General features: G+C 36.6%; 2 protein-coding genes across 3 annotated transcripts; both read left to right on the plus strand.

Annotated features, from left to right (window-relative positions):
- Positions 1-3806: 3806 nt before the first annotated feature.
- Positions 3807-6467, plus strand: LOC122029681. Of its 2 annotated transcripts, XR_006125134.1 has the most exons (3): positions 3807-5284; positions 5406-5796; positions 5968-6467. XR_006125134.1 is itself a non-coding variant. In XM_042588771.1 (2 exons), the coding sequence occupies exon 1, from the start codon at positions 4017-4019 to the stop codon at positions 5244-5246; it is 1230 nt and encodes a 409-aa protein (XP_042444705.1). In that variant the 5' UTR covers positions 3807-4016; the 3' UTR covers positions 5247-5284; positions 5406-5966. The 2 variants fall into 2 exon arrangements, 1 of the variants encoding a protein (XP_042444705.1); XM_042588771.1 differs by lacking the exon at positions 5968-6467 and having other exon boundaries at positions 5406-5966.
- Positions 6468-6976: 509 nt separating this feature from the next.
- Positions 6977-7376, plus strand: LOC122029275 (mitochondrial import receptor subunit TOM9-2-like). Its single transcript, XM_042588208.1, has one exon. The coding sequence runs from the start codon at positions 7035-7037 to the stop codon at positions 7374-7376; it is 342 nt and encodes a 113-aa protein (XP_042444142.1). The 5' UTR covers positions 6977-7034.
- Positions 7377-19636: the final 12260 nt, after the last annotated feature.

Here is a 19636-nt window from a genome sequence, read left to right on the forward strand (position 1 = left end):
GGATGGATTAAGAATTTTAGCAAATTATATTGAACCAATTAGAAATATCATTTCCTATTTATGGTTACATCCATATATAATGAAACAATGAGGTAAATTTTATAAAATTAAAAGAATGAAAACTAAAAAATTTCTACATAATATACCAATACGTTGGAATTCAACATATCAATTGTTATATGATTAGTTTCAATATAGAGAATTATTATGCTCATTTTTGCACAAAATATTAATAATGCTAATATATATTTATTTTAACAACAATAGAATATTTGTGATAGTATTTGTAAAATTTTAAAAGTATTTAATGATGCACTGAATAACTTTCCAATTTTTATTATCGTACTTCTCATTTATTTGTAGGAAATTTTTGTAATATATTATTAGTTTTAAATGAAAATAGTATTAATGAATTTTTATCTTATTGTATATTAACAATGAAAACGAAATGAGAAAAATTATTTTTTCATATTCATGAAATTTATATAGTTGTATTTGTTTTAGACCCTAAATATAAATTAGAAGTTTTACAAAAAAATATAAGGTTTATAGTATGATGCTTTAATTCTATTTAAAGATTCTTCTTATGCTGATCCAAATAATAGTATATATAATATTAGAAATTATTTATACGATATTTATAAAGAATATAGTATAAAATTTGGAATACAACTTAATATTTCTTAAATATAAAATACTTGTAGTAGTAATTTAAAATTTATAGAAGTACAAATTTTATTAAAAGAATGGACGAAATACCCATGATGATCCTCAAGTTCCATGAGGAGCTTGAAAATTATTTTATGACTTCTTTTGATTTTAATGAAATAGATTTTGATGTCATAAAGTGGTGGTTATAGAAGAGGTTTAAAACTTTCTCGTCCTCTCCATGATCGCCAAAGAAATTTTAGTTTATCTAATGTCAATAGTTGCTGTGGAACAAATGTTTAGTGTCGGCGGTAATATATTGGATGAACAACAATCGACATTGTCTTTCGATTTGTTGGAAACCCAAGTATTACTTGACGATTGAACCATAGTCGAAAAAAGAATTCACAACTTTCAGATAGCGAAGTTGAAGAATTTGATATCGAAGGAATAAATACTACAAGAATGGGAAATGGAAGTGAATAACAACGCCACTTCATAAGGCAAAATGATGAAAAGATAAGAGAATTACATTGACTTTGATTCCCCTATACTTTAACGGATACATAAACAATTTAAATAAGTGCAAATCTTTTATTTATAATGAACTTGTAATTTTTTTAATATAATAATCTTAAATCATGATGAACCATGCACGAACCGTGAACCATGATGAATCGTTGTGAACCGTGCATGAACTGTGAACCGTAACTATATTGAACAGTTAAAGTTAAGAGTTGACCGTCCAAGAATCGTTGAACCGACGGTTCTAAACCATTGAATTGTCGGACTATCAATTTCAAATAGATCATATCTACCACTAGTGAGTTCCTAGAACCTCCTAACTCAAAAAATATCAAAATTTTAAATGTTTGAATGATATAAGGCAGTTTCATCCGAAATTAGTTTATAAATTCTGAATTGTTTTAAATTAAAATTAATATATTTTTGAAAGTCTCTTGATATATTTATGTCTTTTATCTGCATTTGATAATCTAATTCAAAGTCCTCTCAATTTCAGACGAAATTGATTCGTGAACTTAGGGCAAAAAGGAGGGGTATTTTGAATATAAAAACAAAATGTACATACAGCAAGCAATTGTTCTCTCAACATCCAACGATTCAACGGCTGGTATTCTCCTTCTAGTCAAACAAACGTGAGTCACGTGACCAACTCCGATTCAAATCCTGCTATTTTTTTTTTTTTTGTTTTTAGCTGATTTATCGATATTATATATTAGATTCCGTGGTCAACATAAATAATTACTACATATTTTATTTTTCAGCAATGTTTTCTTTCAATTGTTCAAAAGTATATTAAAAATTAGTTTAAATATATTTCGGAATTAATGAAAACGACCCTCTTTATTTTCTTTTTCATGGAAAGAGAGTCGCTGTTAAATATATATATATTTCAAAAAAGCACCCATATTATTATTATTCATCCCAAAATATCTTAGTCCAAAATTGTTATACTAATTTTAACTAAATTAAGATTTACTTAAATATTAATTAAATTTATTTTTATATTAATTAAAATTGCTCTAACTTAAACAACATTAATCCAATATTATTACAATAGTTATATCACAATTTGTGATAAAAGGTTAAACCAATCGGTCTCATACTATTTAGAAGGAAGTAAATCATATAAAAAAAATGATCTTTTACTCTATTGTTAAAAATTACTACTTTCTAATTAAACTATGATTTTCTAATTAATTAAGTATTATTGGACAGTAAAAATATTACAATTATATTATATAATAGCAGTTTTAATGAAAGCTACTATAATAGACCAAAAAGTTATTTAGGTATGAAATATTTGATAAAAGAGTATTCTAATACTTTTTCTTCCATAATAATAAAAATTAAAAGACAATGTTTTTCTTTGCAAAATATTAAATATATTTGTTTAAGAGTATAAATTAAAGAGACACTTCTAATGCGACATTTCTGTTTTTTTTTTTAAAAAGGGCCCCATCATATTTTTGATATAAAAAATATATTTATTTTATTATTGTAACAAATAGGAAGTAGTTGTTAAAATATGTAAAAATAAATTTATTCAATTTAGTAAAAAAAATTATACATAAAATATTTTTATATATTTTTTTATAATTTGGTTAAAAGTATTCAAACATTATCAAAATTATTTTAAAATAATCAAAATAACCATAAAAATATTCTAGTAACCTTTTTAATTACTACTATAATATTGCAGCAATCAATTAATAAATTAGTATAATAATTAATTAATTAATATATTATTATAGTGGTCATTTATATGGTTGCCGTAATTGTAGCCGCCGTTAAATAACCATTAAATATTATATTTTTATTATAATAATTTTTAACTATGTTAAAGTTATTTTAATTATGTTTAATTGTTTAATTAAATTGATAAAAAAATAATCTAAAAATGATCTTTTGTTTTGATATTTTAATTTAATTTAATTTAATTTATTTATTTTTTATAATTATAGTATATGAAATAATAATATTTTGAGAATATAATTATTTTATTAAGAATGTATCCTTTTTACTAACTAATTAGTAAAATCTAAAATAACATTATGTTAATGTTATTTTTTTTTCATATCAGAAATAATTTTATTTTTTATTAGTAACTAGTGATTACGTGCATAGGTTGCGTAGCTAGTCCTCTTATATAAGATGGGCTGATGTAGGATGAGATTTGGGGAAGAATAATTGACTATAAAAAATAATTTTAATTTATAGTCAACTATGATGTATTATTAAAAAATTTTTTATTAATCAATCAGTAATTTATAGTTCAAAATTCAATTATGATTATAGCATATTATTAAATGTTTTTTTTTCAGTCTTATATCTTAAAATTAACAACGTGGTTCAAAAAAGTTACTATAAACATCTTAGATCGATTATGTTACAAATTATTTTTTTCTCTTAATTTTTTTTAGTTAAAATTAAATATAACATTAAATTAATTTTTTATAACGTGGAGTCCTAGCTTGCTAAAGGGATATTCGAATGTTATCCTAACACTACAACGCGTGTGTACGCTTTTCACAAAAATGATAATTAAAAATACTTTTTTTAATATATATATATATATATATATTAATTACTGATTAATTGACGAAATTTAAATATTCAGGAATTATAAAGGTTTGTGGACAGGTAGTTGAGGGTCTAGTGCCCAACAACACGTCTCTCCCACTGATCGGAGCGAAGACACAAAGAAACAAAAAATAAATAAAAATCCCTTTTTTATTTTGTTCTTTCAGAGATAATCGATCGAGCTCAAGAATTCCTCCTCAATTTCTCGATTTGGAGTCCGGAGATCGAGAAGAGGTAGCGGCGGCTGCTGCTCTCTTCCTGTAATGGAGGAGAAGGTTCAGATGAGTGAGGTGCTCGAGGCCCTCAAGAAGGCTTCCAAGGACATTGAGGCCAACCCCGGCAAGGGCGGCGGCGGCGGCGGTAGTGATTTTGCTTCTCCTTCCATGAAAGTTCTCCTCGAGCTTTCTACTGGCTCTGACGATCTCCTCTCCGGTGATCCCCGTCTCTCCACCCTCTCTGACCTCCTTTCCAGCTTCAAGTCGCTCGTTTTTTCCCTGAAGTCTGGTTCGTGCCAGAAGGGTAAAGGTGGGATTTTGGGATCGATCCTCCGCCGGCGATCGAGCAAGAGCGACGAGATATCGAGGGTGGCCGGATCCATCGGCGCCGAAATCCAGTCGTGGATCTATCGGGTCAACGCGGATCGACTCGTCTCCGCTCTGCTGTCCGCCGAGAAACGCGACGAGGAGGAGCAAGCGCTGCTGCTTCGCGCCATGGAGTTGCGCGTCTCCCAGGGATTTGACCGCGGCCTGCAGGAGGTGCTCCTCCGTTACGGCGTCTTCGCCGCCGTGGAGTCCGCTCTCGCCGACGCCCTGGCGCCGAAGCTGGTCCGGGAGCGAGCGGCCGCGGCGGTGCTCGCTCTGGTCCGCTTCAACAAGGCCGTCTTCGTGGGCCCTGTTCTGATGGGCCCCACGGTGGACGCGCTCGTCTCCATGTCCTCTACCTCCGCCGCCGCGCTACGCGCTCTGAACGGGCTCATCGCGGCCATACGGAGCCCGCTGGTGGACGAGATCCAAGCCCGAAGGGCGATTCCGCGGTTGGTCGCCCTCCTCGCCAGCGGGGAGGGCGGCGCGGTCAGCATGGAGGTGCGCGTGCTGGCGCTCGACTGCGTTCTGGAGATCGGCTATTTCGGCCGGAAGGAGTCCAACGACGCGATGCTCGCCCAAGGGCTGATCAAGCGCCTGGCGGCGCTCCAAAGGTCGGACCTTGGCGGCACCCTGCTCGAGATAGACGCAAGCGGAGGCTGCGGGGTGCCCGTCGGGTGGCTGTGGCACGGACGGGCCGGAGCAGACGAGCGGCGGTTCCTGGAGACCCGTCCGTTCGCCAGCTGCGTCGCGCGCTGGGCGGTGCAGGTAGAGGTCGGCGAGGGGCTGCGGCAGCGGGAGAAGCGGGAGATAAAGCGGCAGGTGGTGGAGAGGGTGAAGGAGGCCGCCGCCTCCGAGGCGGAGTCGGCCACATTGCTGGCGGAGGTGCTGTGGGGTTCCACCATATGGTAAACAACAAAGCACATCACATTGCACCTGTAGAAATGGCGGTAGGGTTTGATTTCTCTTCCATGATCTTGGCTTCTTCCTTAATTAGCTGAGTGGATCGAACCCAATGGCGTAGAAAAATCGACAAATGGGATAAAGATTTGATTGTTGTTGTTGTTGTAGGCACAAGCAGAAAGCTCGAGGATCATAATAAGCTCAAGGATTGGAAGATAGACTAGTACAAGTTTTTGCTCTCAGAATTTCCTTTTTGATCAGCCATCTCCCATGACATCAACATTAAGATCTCTGTCAAACTCTCTCAGCCCTAATTTAGGGTTTCAGTAGAACAGATGGGGTTTACATCCACCATGAGAATCCAGAAAGCTACCAGTCATGTGCTAGGCTCTTCCTATCTCATCTTGAAGCTTGCACTTGCCATTGTTGAGTTGGCAAATTGCTAAAGAGCGGCACAGGGAAAATTCGAAAGAACTGTCTTTGTCGACGGCATGACAACGGTTGGCCCATTGCCGGATTCAAAGTGAAGCATTGCATTTGATGAAAAACTCTTGCACAAGTATGAATCCAATGACTATGTCTGTATCATAACCTGTCAGTTTTGGGCCCTTGTAATGTTGTTCTTCATTATTCTATGTTTTCTTCGTTTCAGAAACATGATCAGTGTAGTCATACAAATATGAATCCGATCATGTACACTTACCAATTATGTGCAGTTTTTGTTCTCCAGATTGGATCAGTGTGGACTTTTTATGATTTCGGAAGAGTGACCTTAAACTTTGCATCTTCAGTTCACTGAATGAAACATGCATCAGTTTATATGATGTATCCTCAGTTCTATCATTTTGGGAAAGTTGCATCGAATGGTTCTCAGTTTTAAGGTCATCGTCTTGTCGTGCCATTTCCTTATCACGAGCATATGTGAAGGTTAGATCTGTTTTATGAGCGAAGGGCAATTGAAACATGGATTATACTGAATGCCGGTGCGCAGAATTAGTATGAAGGAGATCTTCACACTCTTTTTATGCGAAGAGCTGAGTAGAATTGTTGAATTGTGTTGAAAGAAACTTCATGCATTTGAATGTGAAGACTTCTTTTGCCCTAATTTTATGAGGAAAATGTCCGGCATGGATAGTAATCTTTGAAACTTGATCTAAACACCATTCGATCTTATTGTAATAGTATGTGTTGAAGCCATTTATCTATAATACGAATGAAAACCTTGCTTTACTTGATTTTTTCATCTCTAGTGGTTGCCTCTATTCTTCCTTTACTCAAACCTAAAATGAAGGGATTTTGAGCTCTCGGTCGGGTTATTCGGATAGAGCTCATGCTCATTGGATCCTCTCCTATGTTTCATCTATTTATACTTTGTAACTTTTTTAATGTTTGTAGATTAAAAAATCTTTATAAAATAGATGATTACTTAGATCTAATCGAACGTTAGTGATCTAGATAAGGTCATAATCTCAATTTCAAATGGAATAAATATTTGATAGGTGAATTTAATTGATTCAATTCTCTAAAAATTTATAAAATAATTAATTTTATAATTTTTATATGAGACCCAATGATATGATTAACTTTTAATGTTATTCTTAAAGAATATTTACTATTTTATCTAAATTTATTTGCATTGTAGCTGCAATATCATTTATGCACCCAATAGTCGATATCGGGTCGGATCTATTTACCCGTTATGAGATTATAAATCCGCCTATTTTGAGGGCATACCTGGCTTCTACCTCCCTCCTTGCACCGAGAGCCGAGCCGCCTCTTCCTTTCTCACTCGCAAAAATGTCGTCTTCCTCCTCGAGCCGAAAGGGTTCGCTCCCGGGACGGGGCGACGGCGGCGGTGGAGGCGAGGGCGTGCTGTCCCGCGTTTCAAGCTCCGTATCCCAGTCTGCGATCGTCGCGCGGGGCAGGATCGCCGCCGCCGAGGCTGCCACCGTGACTAAGAAGCTCCTTCGTAGCACCGGGAAGGCCGCGTGGATCGCCGGCACCACCTTTCTCATCCTCATCGTCCCGCTTATCATCGAGATGGACCGTGAACAACAGCTCAACGAGTTGGAGATGCAGCAGTCCGCCCTCCTCGGCGCCCCCCCGCCGCCGCTGCCGCCCCAAACGCGGCACGCCTGAGAGAGAAGCGATCCGATCCCGTGCTTAGATCGGTGGTAGTGGTAATTCCTATTAGGCAGCCGCATTTAATTTGATGACTAGAACTGCTTTGGTGTTCTTGTTGAACTAAATTTTAGATTTCATGAGGATGATGGAGGATTATTCTATTTGGTTGTTTTCAGTGATTCCTTCTGATGAAGGTAGAAATAGTGTCCAAGAATCAAGATGAGATATTTCATTGCATAAATGATTGACTATGGTTGTTAATCTCTTAACAATTCTGTAGTTTGTGGTAGGATATGTGTTGTGTTTTCTTTTACTTTTCACATCTTTTGGTGATGGAAGATAGGTGCTTAAATGTTCGTAACTACTGATATTCCAAGTTGGCATTGGCCTTCTAACCGTAGTATTTTGAAAAAAAAGTCCGGTATTGCAATTCTAATTGCTTAGATTGATTGACAATCACTTCTTTTAACATATGCAACCTACAACTTTGCCCTGTTTTTCTCTTGATTTACTAGTTTTTATTTTGTACCCTATTGCGGATATATTATATCAAGCTTGATAATATTGCTTCTTTAGATTGACACATCATGCATTAATCCCGATAAGAAGCAATTTATATATATTTTTTTTTGGGCACATATCTTCCATTGTGCATTTTATGCCTCTCTTAAAGTTGACTTAAAACGTCTCATGTAGCTCTTCTTATAAAGTTCCTCTTAACTGATTTGTTGCGAGTGAATAGGTTAAGTTGACTTAATCCTGTTCATACAATGATTGGTTTACATTTTTTTGGATCAAATCCTTTGGTGTCAGAACACTATCCTTTCTGAATAGTTAGTCTGAGTTTCTTTAGCATACATGGAAGCCTCTTTACCAATATTTTGAATTTTCAGTTCTAGGTTTCTTCTCTCGTCCTCTACTATTGCATGATTGTCGAGTGAATTGTCAGATGAAATGCAATGTTTTTTTACTTAAACTTTGAACAATAATAGACTATACTTTGTTAGAAAATAACATCATCGACAAGCCTATGGAATTACCAGTATTGTAAATGTATATTATTCCCAATCTGATTTGGTGAAAGATCCTGTTTAGAAGCTGAGGGATGGTCTTTTTTCTAGCTCATATTCCTCATGTTCATTCCATTGTGGTGAACAATTAATCAAATTACACATACAATCTCATATTATATAGGACATCGACCATAATGTATTGATTATGCTGCTTTTGCCAGAAAGTATTTGGAAACATGCAAGTAGCTGAAGAGTAGAGACCAATTCCTGCACTCTTTGATTGTATGTTCATTAACTGGAAGTGACTATTTGCCATTATAGATTTATGTGAATGATATTCTCTAAACATATGGACAAAGAACATCAAGAAACGTATCAGGTACCTGGAATATGAACAAAAGAAACTGAAAAAAAATAATCAATCCAGTCATTCAGAAATTTTTCTTCTTATGTTAATTACTGTATTTAATAACTATGCTTCCAGTTTGATGCCCATAGTTGCTAGCTGTTTCATCCACAAAAGATTATGTTTAATGAGCATGCTTTCAGTTTGATTCCCATAGTTGCTACAATAGTTGCTTCATCCACAAAAGGTTGTGCAATAGCTAGAAACACCTGTGCGTTCTATTTAGACCATCAACAGAGCAATTCCATTCTATTTTTCACATATCCAGACATCAACATATCTTCAGCATCTGAATTAATTATATGTTATCAGAGACCACGGTTTTAGATTAGTTGTGCTTGAGAAATATACCAAGGATCTCTTTGTTACTATGGAACAAAAGGCCTATTAAAATTAGTATTTTTGCTATTTTCCTAGCTTCCCATTCTGTTCAGTTCAGTGTATTCATTAATCCATTTCTGATGCATTGGTATACATTTATCATACTTATCTCTTGTACAAATGTACTTATGGCATTATTTTTTCTATTGAATTTGTTATTTTCATTTTTGATCTTCTGGCATTTGTTATTTTATTCATGTATTGCTTAGAATTTGTGGATGAAATTATTAAATTTTAGATTATTTCAACTGAATATTGAAAGTATTAGCTTGTAATGGTGATACTTAGCAAAGCAATTTTTTCATCTAACAAGTAGATGATTAGGTTAAAATTTAAATGAATATAAAAATAGAAATGATCGAATGCTAAGCAGCTTTTCAGCATAAAAATTAAACATATAAAAAATGAAATTTAAACAAATAAAAAATGGAGATGCAGCGTAATGTATAAGACATCCCCATAGCTCTAGCGATAAAAAATATAGCATCTAGTAATTATAAATGTTCAAAATAGAGCAACAAAGAAAAAAAATCACTTTGTGTTGAATTGGGACAACAAAGGAAGCTAAAAATTGTGTGATCGCAATCAATTTAAATCATCAATTAATTAAGAGGATTAAAAGTTGAATCCCATTAGGAAGGAATATTCTAGGTATTGTCTTTGTTTACCTAATATTAAAAAACAATTTGATGTAATCAACATTTTGATGGCGAAACCTTATCTCGTTCTCATGTAATGACTCTGAGTATTATGTTAAATAAATTGAATGGATATAAAGTTGATTATTTTGGTAATTGACTTACTGTGTTCGATTTGTGGACGATTGCGTCAAGATTACAAAGAAAGCTGTCATAAATTTGGATCATTGAGCCTAATCTATTAGTTGACTGTGAATGGTTTGAGTTTTTTTGTAAAAAATTAATTTGGTTTAATTGAATTTAAATAATAAAAATAATCATTTTAAAAAATAATTTTAAATTAATCAAATCCAATTTTTAAATTAAATTAATTTTGATTGATTATTTTAATTTAATCAAGATTTTGTTCTTTTGAGTATCTTGAAAGGAAAATTTTTAGAATAATGTTCTCTTATTTGACATGATGAGAGATGATGATATTGGGATGAACGTAATTAATTTTTATTAAATAAAAATGTAAGATTTTTGAAGAGGAATATGAAATTAAAAATATGAAAAAAATACGAAGAATTATTTCAAATATATATATTTTTTTCAATCGAAATTAACTATATGAGCGGAGCTAAGTAGATTTCTCCGTGTCACATTAATAATAAAAAACTTATTTAGTGTTCTGACCATTGAAATGCAAGTCAGGTTGGTGCGTCATCTCACGGCTATCCTTATTCTGGACGTGGACAGCTAAAATCCACCAACACGTTACTACTCGTCCCTCCCACTAGATAAAATCTCTTACTGTGTCTGGAGCAGAGTTATGGAGAAAATATCAAAACCTATGATATATTGTATATATAATATTGATATATACTATTTATACTAAATTTTTTTGAAATCGGTATAAAAGTTATCATTTTTTAATATTTTTTTTATATATATCAAAATATTGTATAAATTATTTTTTATAATTAGGATTTTAAATTTTAATAAATTTTAATTTATTTTAATTTTCTTTTTCCCAACCGCATTCAACGTCTCCCCTCTCCACCAAATTTGTTCTTAGATTTTGATAAAAAAAAAGCCAAAGGTTTAATTTCCCTTATAACTCTTTAATTTTTAAACTTTCCTCTCTTGTTTTTGCTTTTTTTTTGGATTTAACATTGTATTTATAAGCTATATTTCCGATCGTATAATAAATCATATGAATTATTATCATTTTTCAAGATGGAGTTTAATACACTGCCAAGTTCATCTTAGACATCAAACACAATAGAATCTGAATCACGAGAGTCTACGGGTTGGAATCGATTAAGCAAATCTTCAAAATTAAAGCTTCCTATAACTCCTAAACAGCTCAGAAATACATTTTGGAAGCATTGTGAAAAGGAAAAAAGAAAGTTATGTGATGAAAGCGAACAACAAATATGGATATGCAAATATTGCAAATTGAGATCCCAATAGTTTACAGAAATACCAGTGGGTTAAAAAATCACTTAATAAAGAGATGAAGCCAAGTCCGCTCTACAAAGTGAAAATGATAAAAGTCAACCTACATTGATGAATGAGATTATGGGGCACTGAAATGCCTTAGTTCCTCGTACATTTAATCAAAAAATATGTAAACTAAAATTAGCAAGTTATGTGATTCTTGATGAAGTGTCTTTTAGAAAAAACAATGCAGATCCGCTATATTAATGACCTCCTAGTGTCGGTCATATGAATATGGAGGGAGGTAAATATAGATATACATGCGTTAGGCGCATGGTGGGATAAATTCCAGGTTATCAGTTCTTGAGAATTGACTGATCCTATTTGAAAGTGGGGAAGATGGTAAGCTGGGGATGTGGCTGGAAGGTTGATGAGGCAATGACTCCACACGATTCTGCAGTGCAAAGAATGTTAGTGGCGGGCCGAGAAGAGGTTCTCGGTGTCAGTCTTTTGACGCTCAAGTCAGTGATCCACTCAAATGAAGTAGTAGAAAACTGTAGTTAGAGCATGTGAAATAACGAAATTACGCATACCTCCGCCTGTAGATGGGAACCCCTTTTATAGTGTAACTGTAGTGTTTGTGCACACCTCTCTAAGTGCATACACATTTCCCAAAGCATCTTAGGAAAAGACAAGTCAAAAGTGTCTCTGACAAGCTGGATCTTTCCTTAAGCAAGCATGCAAATCTTTGATGTGACAAGCTGGATGCTTCTAAAGTACGATTTACCTGCGGAACATGCTCTGTTGTCAGTGGCATAAACCTATAAAAAGGTACGATGAGATACGTAGGTGGGCGAATAATGGCCAATCGGGCCCCGCTTGGATTGGCTGTTCTCGTCCTGCTGTGCCACTAGGAGCTGCTGGCTTGTCCTCTTCTCCACTTACCAGCTGTCAATGGCTACCTTCGTCTGACCGGCCATGCAGCCCGATCGATGAGGACTGGAAGCTCATTGCTTACCGCTTACCTCTTAAATCTAGTTGTCGCTACTAGAGGGTGGTCGTTCGGCAGCCTAGCCCGGTTAACTGGGGCTCTCGCTTGTCCGGTCCGGTCGGCCGCCCAGGGCATTTGACCATTTTTGACCTTGACCTCCATGTTAGTAGGCATTTTTGTAGGTCCTTGGTCGACCGGCAAAAGGAGGTTAATTACCTGAAATTGAAAACAAACCCTTTTTCAATCTTTGAACTAAGTTAGATAAACACTTGTTTATAAACTGAAAGTAAATGCATAAAATAAAGACAGAGGCAAGAAATATTTACTTGGTTTGCAATCAGAGAATTGTTAATCCAAGGTAAATGTGGCGCACTAAAATCTTCTTCTTCCAAAGGCGGAGTAGTCTCTTACAATGTTGAAAGCATAGAAAAGTCAAGAACATAACTAGAAGTTGAAGCACAGAATTCGTTTACAAGTGTTGTTCTAAACTACTAAGACCATATCTTTATTTATAGTCTGTTGGTCGAATCTAACCGTTTGTTGACGTGGCAGCTTCGGGCGCCTGGGTGTGGATTAAACTTTATCCACGTTGCAACAGCTTGACAAACATAAAATTTATCTGGTCCGGGCGCCCAGATGCCTACGTGTTGGATCGAGAAGCGCTAGAGGGGGGGGGGTGAATAGCGCTCGTGGCTAATTCGTCTACGATTTAAGACTATATCAAAGGAACGCAGCGGAATAAAATAAAAGCCAAACACAGAAAAACACAGGCTATTTATTTGATTCGGAGCCTGTGGCGACTCCTACTCCAAGGCCCACGCTCGTTGAGCATTTACGTTGGGCAACAACTATAATTTCGTTAAAGTGTTTACAAAATGAAGTACAATAATCAAAAGAACAACTAAATATACCAACGACAATAGAAAATTGAAGATTCTGAGCTCCGGGTCGTCAGCGTCAAGTTGTGGCTTCGTCAGAATGTCTCGTTAGCAGCTCGTTGCACAAGGATTGCTTAGAAGATTGTGTCTCTAGTTGCTGGTCGAAGTCCCCTTAATAGCTAGTTGAGGGTGCCTCCAATGCCCCATGGAGGCGCCTCAAACCCAACTTTTATCCTGACTTCATCGCTGTCGATAAGCCTCTATAGCCGCAACTTATCCGCCTGAGGGCGCCTCCAATGTCCCATGGAGGCGCCTCCAAGAAGTAGTCCAAGGCGCCTCCAAGCTCTATGGAGGCGCCTCCAGCTCCTCTGCCCAGACAACTCATCTTTGCACCCGAGGTGCCTCCAAGCTCCATGGAGGCGCCTCGTGTTAGAGTGTATACTAAAACTCTAGCTTTTTGTAAACATTTATTTTGAAATAAAGAATCACATTGGTCAAATGTCTACATTTATATGCTAAGTGTAGTTGCTCAATTAATTTATATTGTAGATAACATGGTGTGTGGTGTTACATACAGAAGATCATGTTATCAGTTCCTTATAAATTATAAACAATAGCTCACGACTAAGATGGATAAGAACAAACCATTGAAATAGTCGTAGTATAATTTGGTATTAGTTTATCTTGACTGTAAAATTACACTAGTACACTCTGAGTGTATTGAACCAGATCATTTAAGGTAAGTTCTTTTTATACTGACTGCATAAAAGAACAAGACCTCTGTTATTATGGAAGTTTGTGCTCTTAATCATGATATAATAACAAGCACATATACTCAATATTCATTTCTTTAATTTATCAAAGGGTGCGATTTAGTTCAATAAATCAATAGGTCCGATAAGTTGGGAAATGATATTATTTATATGGTGTGCTGTTGATTATAGAATGAAACAGTGTCCTAGTAATCTAGGTTGATGATGCCCCCAAGAGGAGCTCATAAGGATTGTCATGTAAACCCTGCAGGTGGACTTAGTCCGACATGACGATGAAGTTGAGTGGTACTACTCTTGGAGCTAGATATTAATTAAGTGAGTTGTCAAAAACTTATTTAATTAGTGGACATTCTATATCTTAAACATAGGGAGACTAAGACACTCATGATAAGAAGGAGCCCATATAGTAATATGGGATTGGTGTGGTAGTGCAATAATAACTCTTTAGTGGAATGAGATATTATTAATGAACTCAAGATGGGTGTTCGTTGCGAACACAGGAAGCTCAAGTTCATCGGGAGATCAAAACTAATTCCTCCTCTCAGTCCTTGTCGTAGCTTCTTATTTATAAAGTCTTATACCCACTTATACCCAACTTCTTACCCACCTTAAGGTGGTCGGCCAAGCCTAGCTTGGAGCCCAAGCTAGGGCCGGCCAAACAAAGGCATGATGGGTCAAGTTGTTGCCGACCCTAGCTTGAACCCAAGCTTAGGTGACCAGCCAAAATAAAATAAAAAAGGAGTTTAAATTTAAATCTTTCCTTATGTGGAAGCCATGGTTTTAAAAGAGAGTTTAAAATTTAAATATTTCCTTTTATAGCTTTCTACGAAAGATTAAGGGAAATGTTTGATATCTTTCCTTATTTGTAGTTAAAAGAAAGATTTTAATTTTTGATAAAACTTTTCTTTTTTGTAACCATCCTCATGATTTTAAAAGAGAGTTTAAAATTTAAATCTTTCGTTTTATAGTTTTCTACAAAATATTAAGATAAAGGTTTGATATCTTTCCTTATTTGTAGTTAAAAGGAAGATTTTAATTTTTGATAAAACTTTTCTTTTTGTAACCATCCTCATGATTTTAAAAGAGAGTTTTAAAAATTAAATCTTTTCTTTTATAGCTTTCTATAAAATATTAAGAGAAAGATTTCAAATCTTTCCTTATTTGTAGTTAAAAGGAAGATTTTAATTTGATAAAACTTTTCTTTTTATAAATCATCCATATGTTTTAATAGAGAGATTTTAATTTATAAAAGTTTCCTTTTATAACCAACCATGAAGGGAATTTTAAAAGAGAAATTTTTATTTTAAAATTTCTGAAAACAAATTAGGAAGTTTTAATGTTGTGTTTAAAACTTTCCTTCCTTGGAGGATTTGATATGGCCGGCCACATTAATAAGACAAAAGGAAATTTTTTTTATCAATTAAATTTTCCTTTCATTGGCAAGGAAAATAAGGAAGTTTTTATTAAAACTTTCCTCATTTGCCAAGACCAAGGAATATAAAAGAGAGGGTAGAGGTGCCTCACCTTAGAATAATATATCTTCTATTATTCCTCTCTTCCTTGGTGGTGGCCGACCCTCTCTTCTTCCTCTTCCTATATTCTTCTTCTTAAGTGGCCAACGACATCATCTTCTTGGAGAGATCTTGGTGGCCGGATTTTGCTTGGAGAAGAAGAAGAGATAGGAGGCATTGTTTCCTAACATCCCTTGGAGCTTGGTTGGTGGCAAAAGTTCTTCATCTCTAGAAGACTCTTGGTGGCCGAAACTTGCAAGAAGAAGAAGGAAGCTTGGGTGGATTCTCGTCTCGGTAGATCGTCACCCACACGACGTCCGAGATAAGAAGAAGAATACGGCAGAAGATCGTGAGGTCTATAAGCTATAAAAGGTATAACTAGTTATTAGTTTTTGCATCATAACTAGTTCATCCTTTTATTTAGATCTTGAAATACCAAACACAAGAGGCTAATGAATCTAGGTTATCGAATTTATGTTTTCGATTTTGTGTTTCTTTTGTTTTTCAAACTTGTGATTCGATTGTTTCTTTTGGTTAAACCTAGGGTTACTATAAAGAAATTAAATATTGAATTTCATTGAAAGATTTTATCTAGGAAGTGGTGGATGCTCCCATACCCAAGAAGGCCACCATGTTTAACCTGGAAGCCGATCTCTGAAATTAATATTTAATTGAATTTGTAACATGGGTGGATTTGAATCAATAGTGTTAAGGATCGTTTGCGATCCAAGTCTAAACCACTAAGAACAGATAAGTTGAATTTGGAATCAATAATGTTAAGTTCTGTTTGCAATTCCAAATTTAATTTCTAAAGAACACAATAGGTTATTAGGAATGGTTCAGGACTTGTACAAAATTTTTGTACAGGGGAACCGGTACGATAACCAACAATTAGTATCAGAGCTAGGGTTTGCCTCTGTGTGTTTGGTTTTCAGTTTAATTATGCACATGTCATACATAATTTAGGCAAAATAATAGTAGGATATGCTAACTCTGTGGTTGTAGGCTCCAACTATTATGGCTTATAGACGTTGTGTGTGATTGGACCCTTGGACATGCCAAGAGCATTTTTGTTGGGACCAATTATGTAGCTAGAGGGGGGGGGGGGTGAATAGCTCGGCGTGATCTCGTGCTCGTCGTTGCTTGCTTCTTGTGATGAAATGCAGCAGAAAATACAAAGAACACAAACACAACGCTAACACTAGGGATTTACTTGGTATCCACCTCAAGAAGAGGTGACTAATCCAAGAATCCACGCACTCACACACCCTCCACTATGAAAACGCTCTTTTTCGGTAACTACCGAAGGCAGAAAAGCCTTACAACACTCTCAATACAAGAAGAAAGCAAGGGAAGACAAATACAAGAAATATCTTACAAGATATGCAATGAAAACCCTAACCCTAGCTTTTTCTTCTTGCTGTAACTTGCCTCTTGACTTGGACGTGCCTCCAAGATCCTTCAAGAACTGGCGTGAGAGTGGAGAAGAAAGCTGTGGAGAACTGTTGTGGAGAAAGAATCGAAGCGGTGGAAGTTCTACTGAGAGAAACGCTCGCCAACAACTATATCCTGCGCCAACGGTCAAATCTCGATCGATTGGATTGCTCCCAATCGATCATGGAGGCTTTGGATTAATCAGTCGATCGATCCAGAGCGCCTCTGTGCTCTCGGGAATTGCATGGATCGATCAGTTGATTGATCCAAGGCTTATCGTGTGAAATCGCACCTCCCAATCGATCTCCCGATCTATCGGAGGCTCCCAATTGATCGACTGATCGATTGGGAGGCTTTCTGTTCGTGCGACACTTCTCCCCAATCGATCCACCGATCGATTGGGAGAAGGCTTGTCGTGGGGACTCTCCCAATCGATCGACCGATCGATTGGACATGAGCCAATCGATCGACTGATCGATCCAGCTCTTGTTTTTGCCCAAAAATAAGTCCAAAGTCCCCTAAACCAACATTCGGTCAACCATGACCTGTTGGTACATCATGCCTAGCATCTGGTCACCCTTGACCTGCTAGAACTCCCTCACCAAGTGTCCGGTCAATCCCTTTGACCCACTTGGACTTTTGTCCTCGTGCCAAGTGTCCGGTCATCCTTGACCCACTTGGATTTATCTCCACCAGGTGTCCGATCAACTTTGATCCACCTGGATTTCCCGTGCCAAGTATCCGGTCGATTCCTTTGACCTACTTAGACTTCCCAACACCAGATGTCTGATCAAATTTGATCCATCTGAATTTCCTGTGCCTGGCTTCACTCACCAGGACTTTCACCTACCTTCACTCACTAGGATTTCTCATTTGCCTGGCTTCACTCACCAGGACTTTCACATACTGCCTAGCTTCACTCACTAGGTCTTTCACCTGGTTTCACTCACCAGGACTTTCACCTAGCTTCACTCACTAGGATTTTCCTTCTGCCTGGCTTTACCCACCAGGGCTTTCCCATACTACCTAGCTTCACTCACTAAGTCTTTCACCTAGTTTCACTCACTAGGATTTTTCAGTCAAGTATCCAGTCAACCTTGACCTACTTGACTCTCCTTCATAATCTAACCACATGAACAATTGCACCTACAATCTCCATGTCTTGTCTCCATGTTTTGTCAAACATCGAAACCCGACATCAAGACTCAAGCTTGACCCAATTCAAGCTCAGTCAACCAGGTCAACCTTGACCTAGGGAAAATTGCACCAACAATTTTATGTGTGTGCATGATTATATGTATTAAATACAGCAGGAGTTGTATTAGTTTTAGAATTTTATATTTTTGTTTCGATCTAGATTACATGTACATTCCTTCATGGAATATAGGATCGATAAATGTAAAATTCTATTTTTATCGCGGATCGTATCCTTGCAAGGCGTGGTACTATTTATAGACTAGAGGCGCAGCGGAAAAAGAAGCAAGATAGATGCGGTGATTAGACTCGATTACTGTGGCTAAAGATTGCAGCAGCTAGGGTTGGCAACACACGGAGGATAGTGATGGAAAAGACCATAATAGTTGGAAAATTATTTTTCCATATTTATTGCTTTATTTGCTGTGATGTGTGTATGCATGCTAAAAATCCTCACCTTAAATAACTAAGTGGGAGAGGGATTAGTAAACAAATTCCACGATCTCCATTACTGGTTTGTAAGTGATGCAACAAACTTGCGTGTTGGCTCTGAGTGCCTCCCTCCACAACGGATGAGTTTGTTTGCGGATCACTAGGTCAAACTTCCTTTATGGATGGTTATAGGAAATTATTTAGGAGCGTGTGATCTTCTCCAACTGAAGGGGCACAATCCTATTTAATGGACTAAGTATCAAGTAATGGTATACACTTAGGCACATTTTGTTGGTGCAATCAACCTCCAAGATTTTAATGTCAGACAAATATGTTTAAGTATGTTTAAGTATGGAGCTTGATCTAGGGAAGTCCTAGTTGTAAGCTAGGCAAGGGAAGTCCTAGTTGTAGGCTAGGTAAGGAGAGAAATCTCGATATATCGTGGAAGCCAGGTGGATAGGTCTGGAGGACTTGATCCCTGGGTAGTCAAATACTGAGTCCTAGTTGTAGGCTAGGTAAGGGAAATCTCAGTATATCGTGGAAGCTAGGTGGATAGGTTTGGAGGACTTGATCCCTGGGTAGCCGAATACTGAATCTTGGTGAGTGAAGCCAAGTGGAGAAAATCCTAGGGTGTGGTAACCGTAGGTAACGAGAAGTCTTGGAGGAGTGAACTCCAAGCAAGGTTGATCGGATGGTTTCCGGTCGACCTAATGTAGTATTGCAGGAAAAGTCTTAGTGGATCGGGCGATCAGACATTGAGCAGGCAAAAGTCCAAACATGTCTGGAAGACCAATGTTTGGCACCTAAGTTGAGGTATGCAACTGGAGGAGCGATAGTGAGGTCGGGTTCTTAAAGGGAACAACTTTAGGTCGCTGATCCAACTGAAGAAACCGGGAAGGTTTCTAAGTTGAGATCAAGACAATTCTACTGTCTATATTACTCATGCATTATATTATTGTGCTAACCTTTGTTTTTGCAGGAATATTGTTTAACTCTGTTTTGCATATTCGACCTGATCGATCGACCAAATAGGAGGATCGGTCGACCGAACCAGCTTGACTCAGACCAGAGATCAGTTCAGACCAAAGCGAAGCACAGTCTAATCGAAACTTGATCGATCGACCGAACCAGGGATCGGTCGACCTGCCCAATCAGTATTAATGGAGCATTAAATGAAGATCTCAGTAGATTTCGACGAA

The sequence above is a fragment of the Zingiber officinale genome, chromosome 10B, assembly GCF_018446385.1.
Source record: "Zingiber officinale cultivar Zhangliang chromosome 10B, Zo_v1.1, whole genome shotgun sequence".
NCBI lineage: Eukaryota > Viridiplantae > Streptophyta > Magnoliopsida > Zingiberales > Zingiberaceae > Zingiber > Zingiber officinale.

Coding starts and splice junctions, on each gene's coding strand:
- LOC122029681 (XM_042588771.1), top strand. CDS start 4,017: ATGGAGGAGAAGGTTCAGATGAGTGAGGTGCTCGAGGCCCTCAAGAAG.
- LOC122029275 (XM_042588208.1), top strand. CDS start 7,035: ATGTCGTCTTCCTCCTCGAGCCGAAAGGGTTCGCTCCCGGGACGGGGC.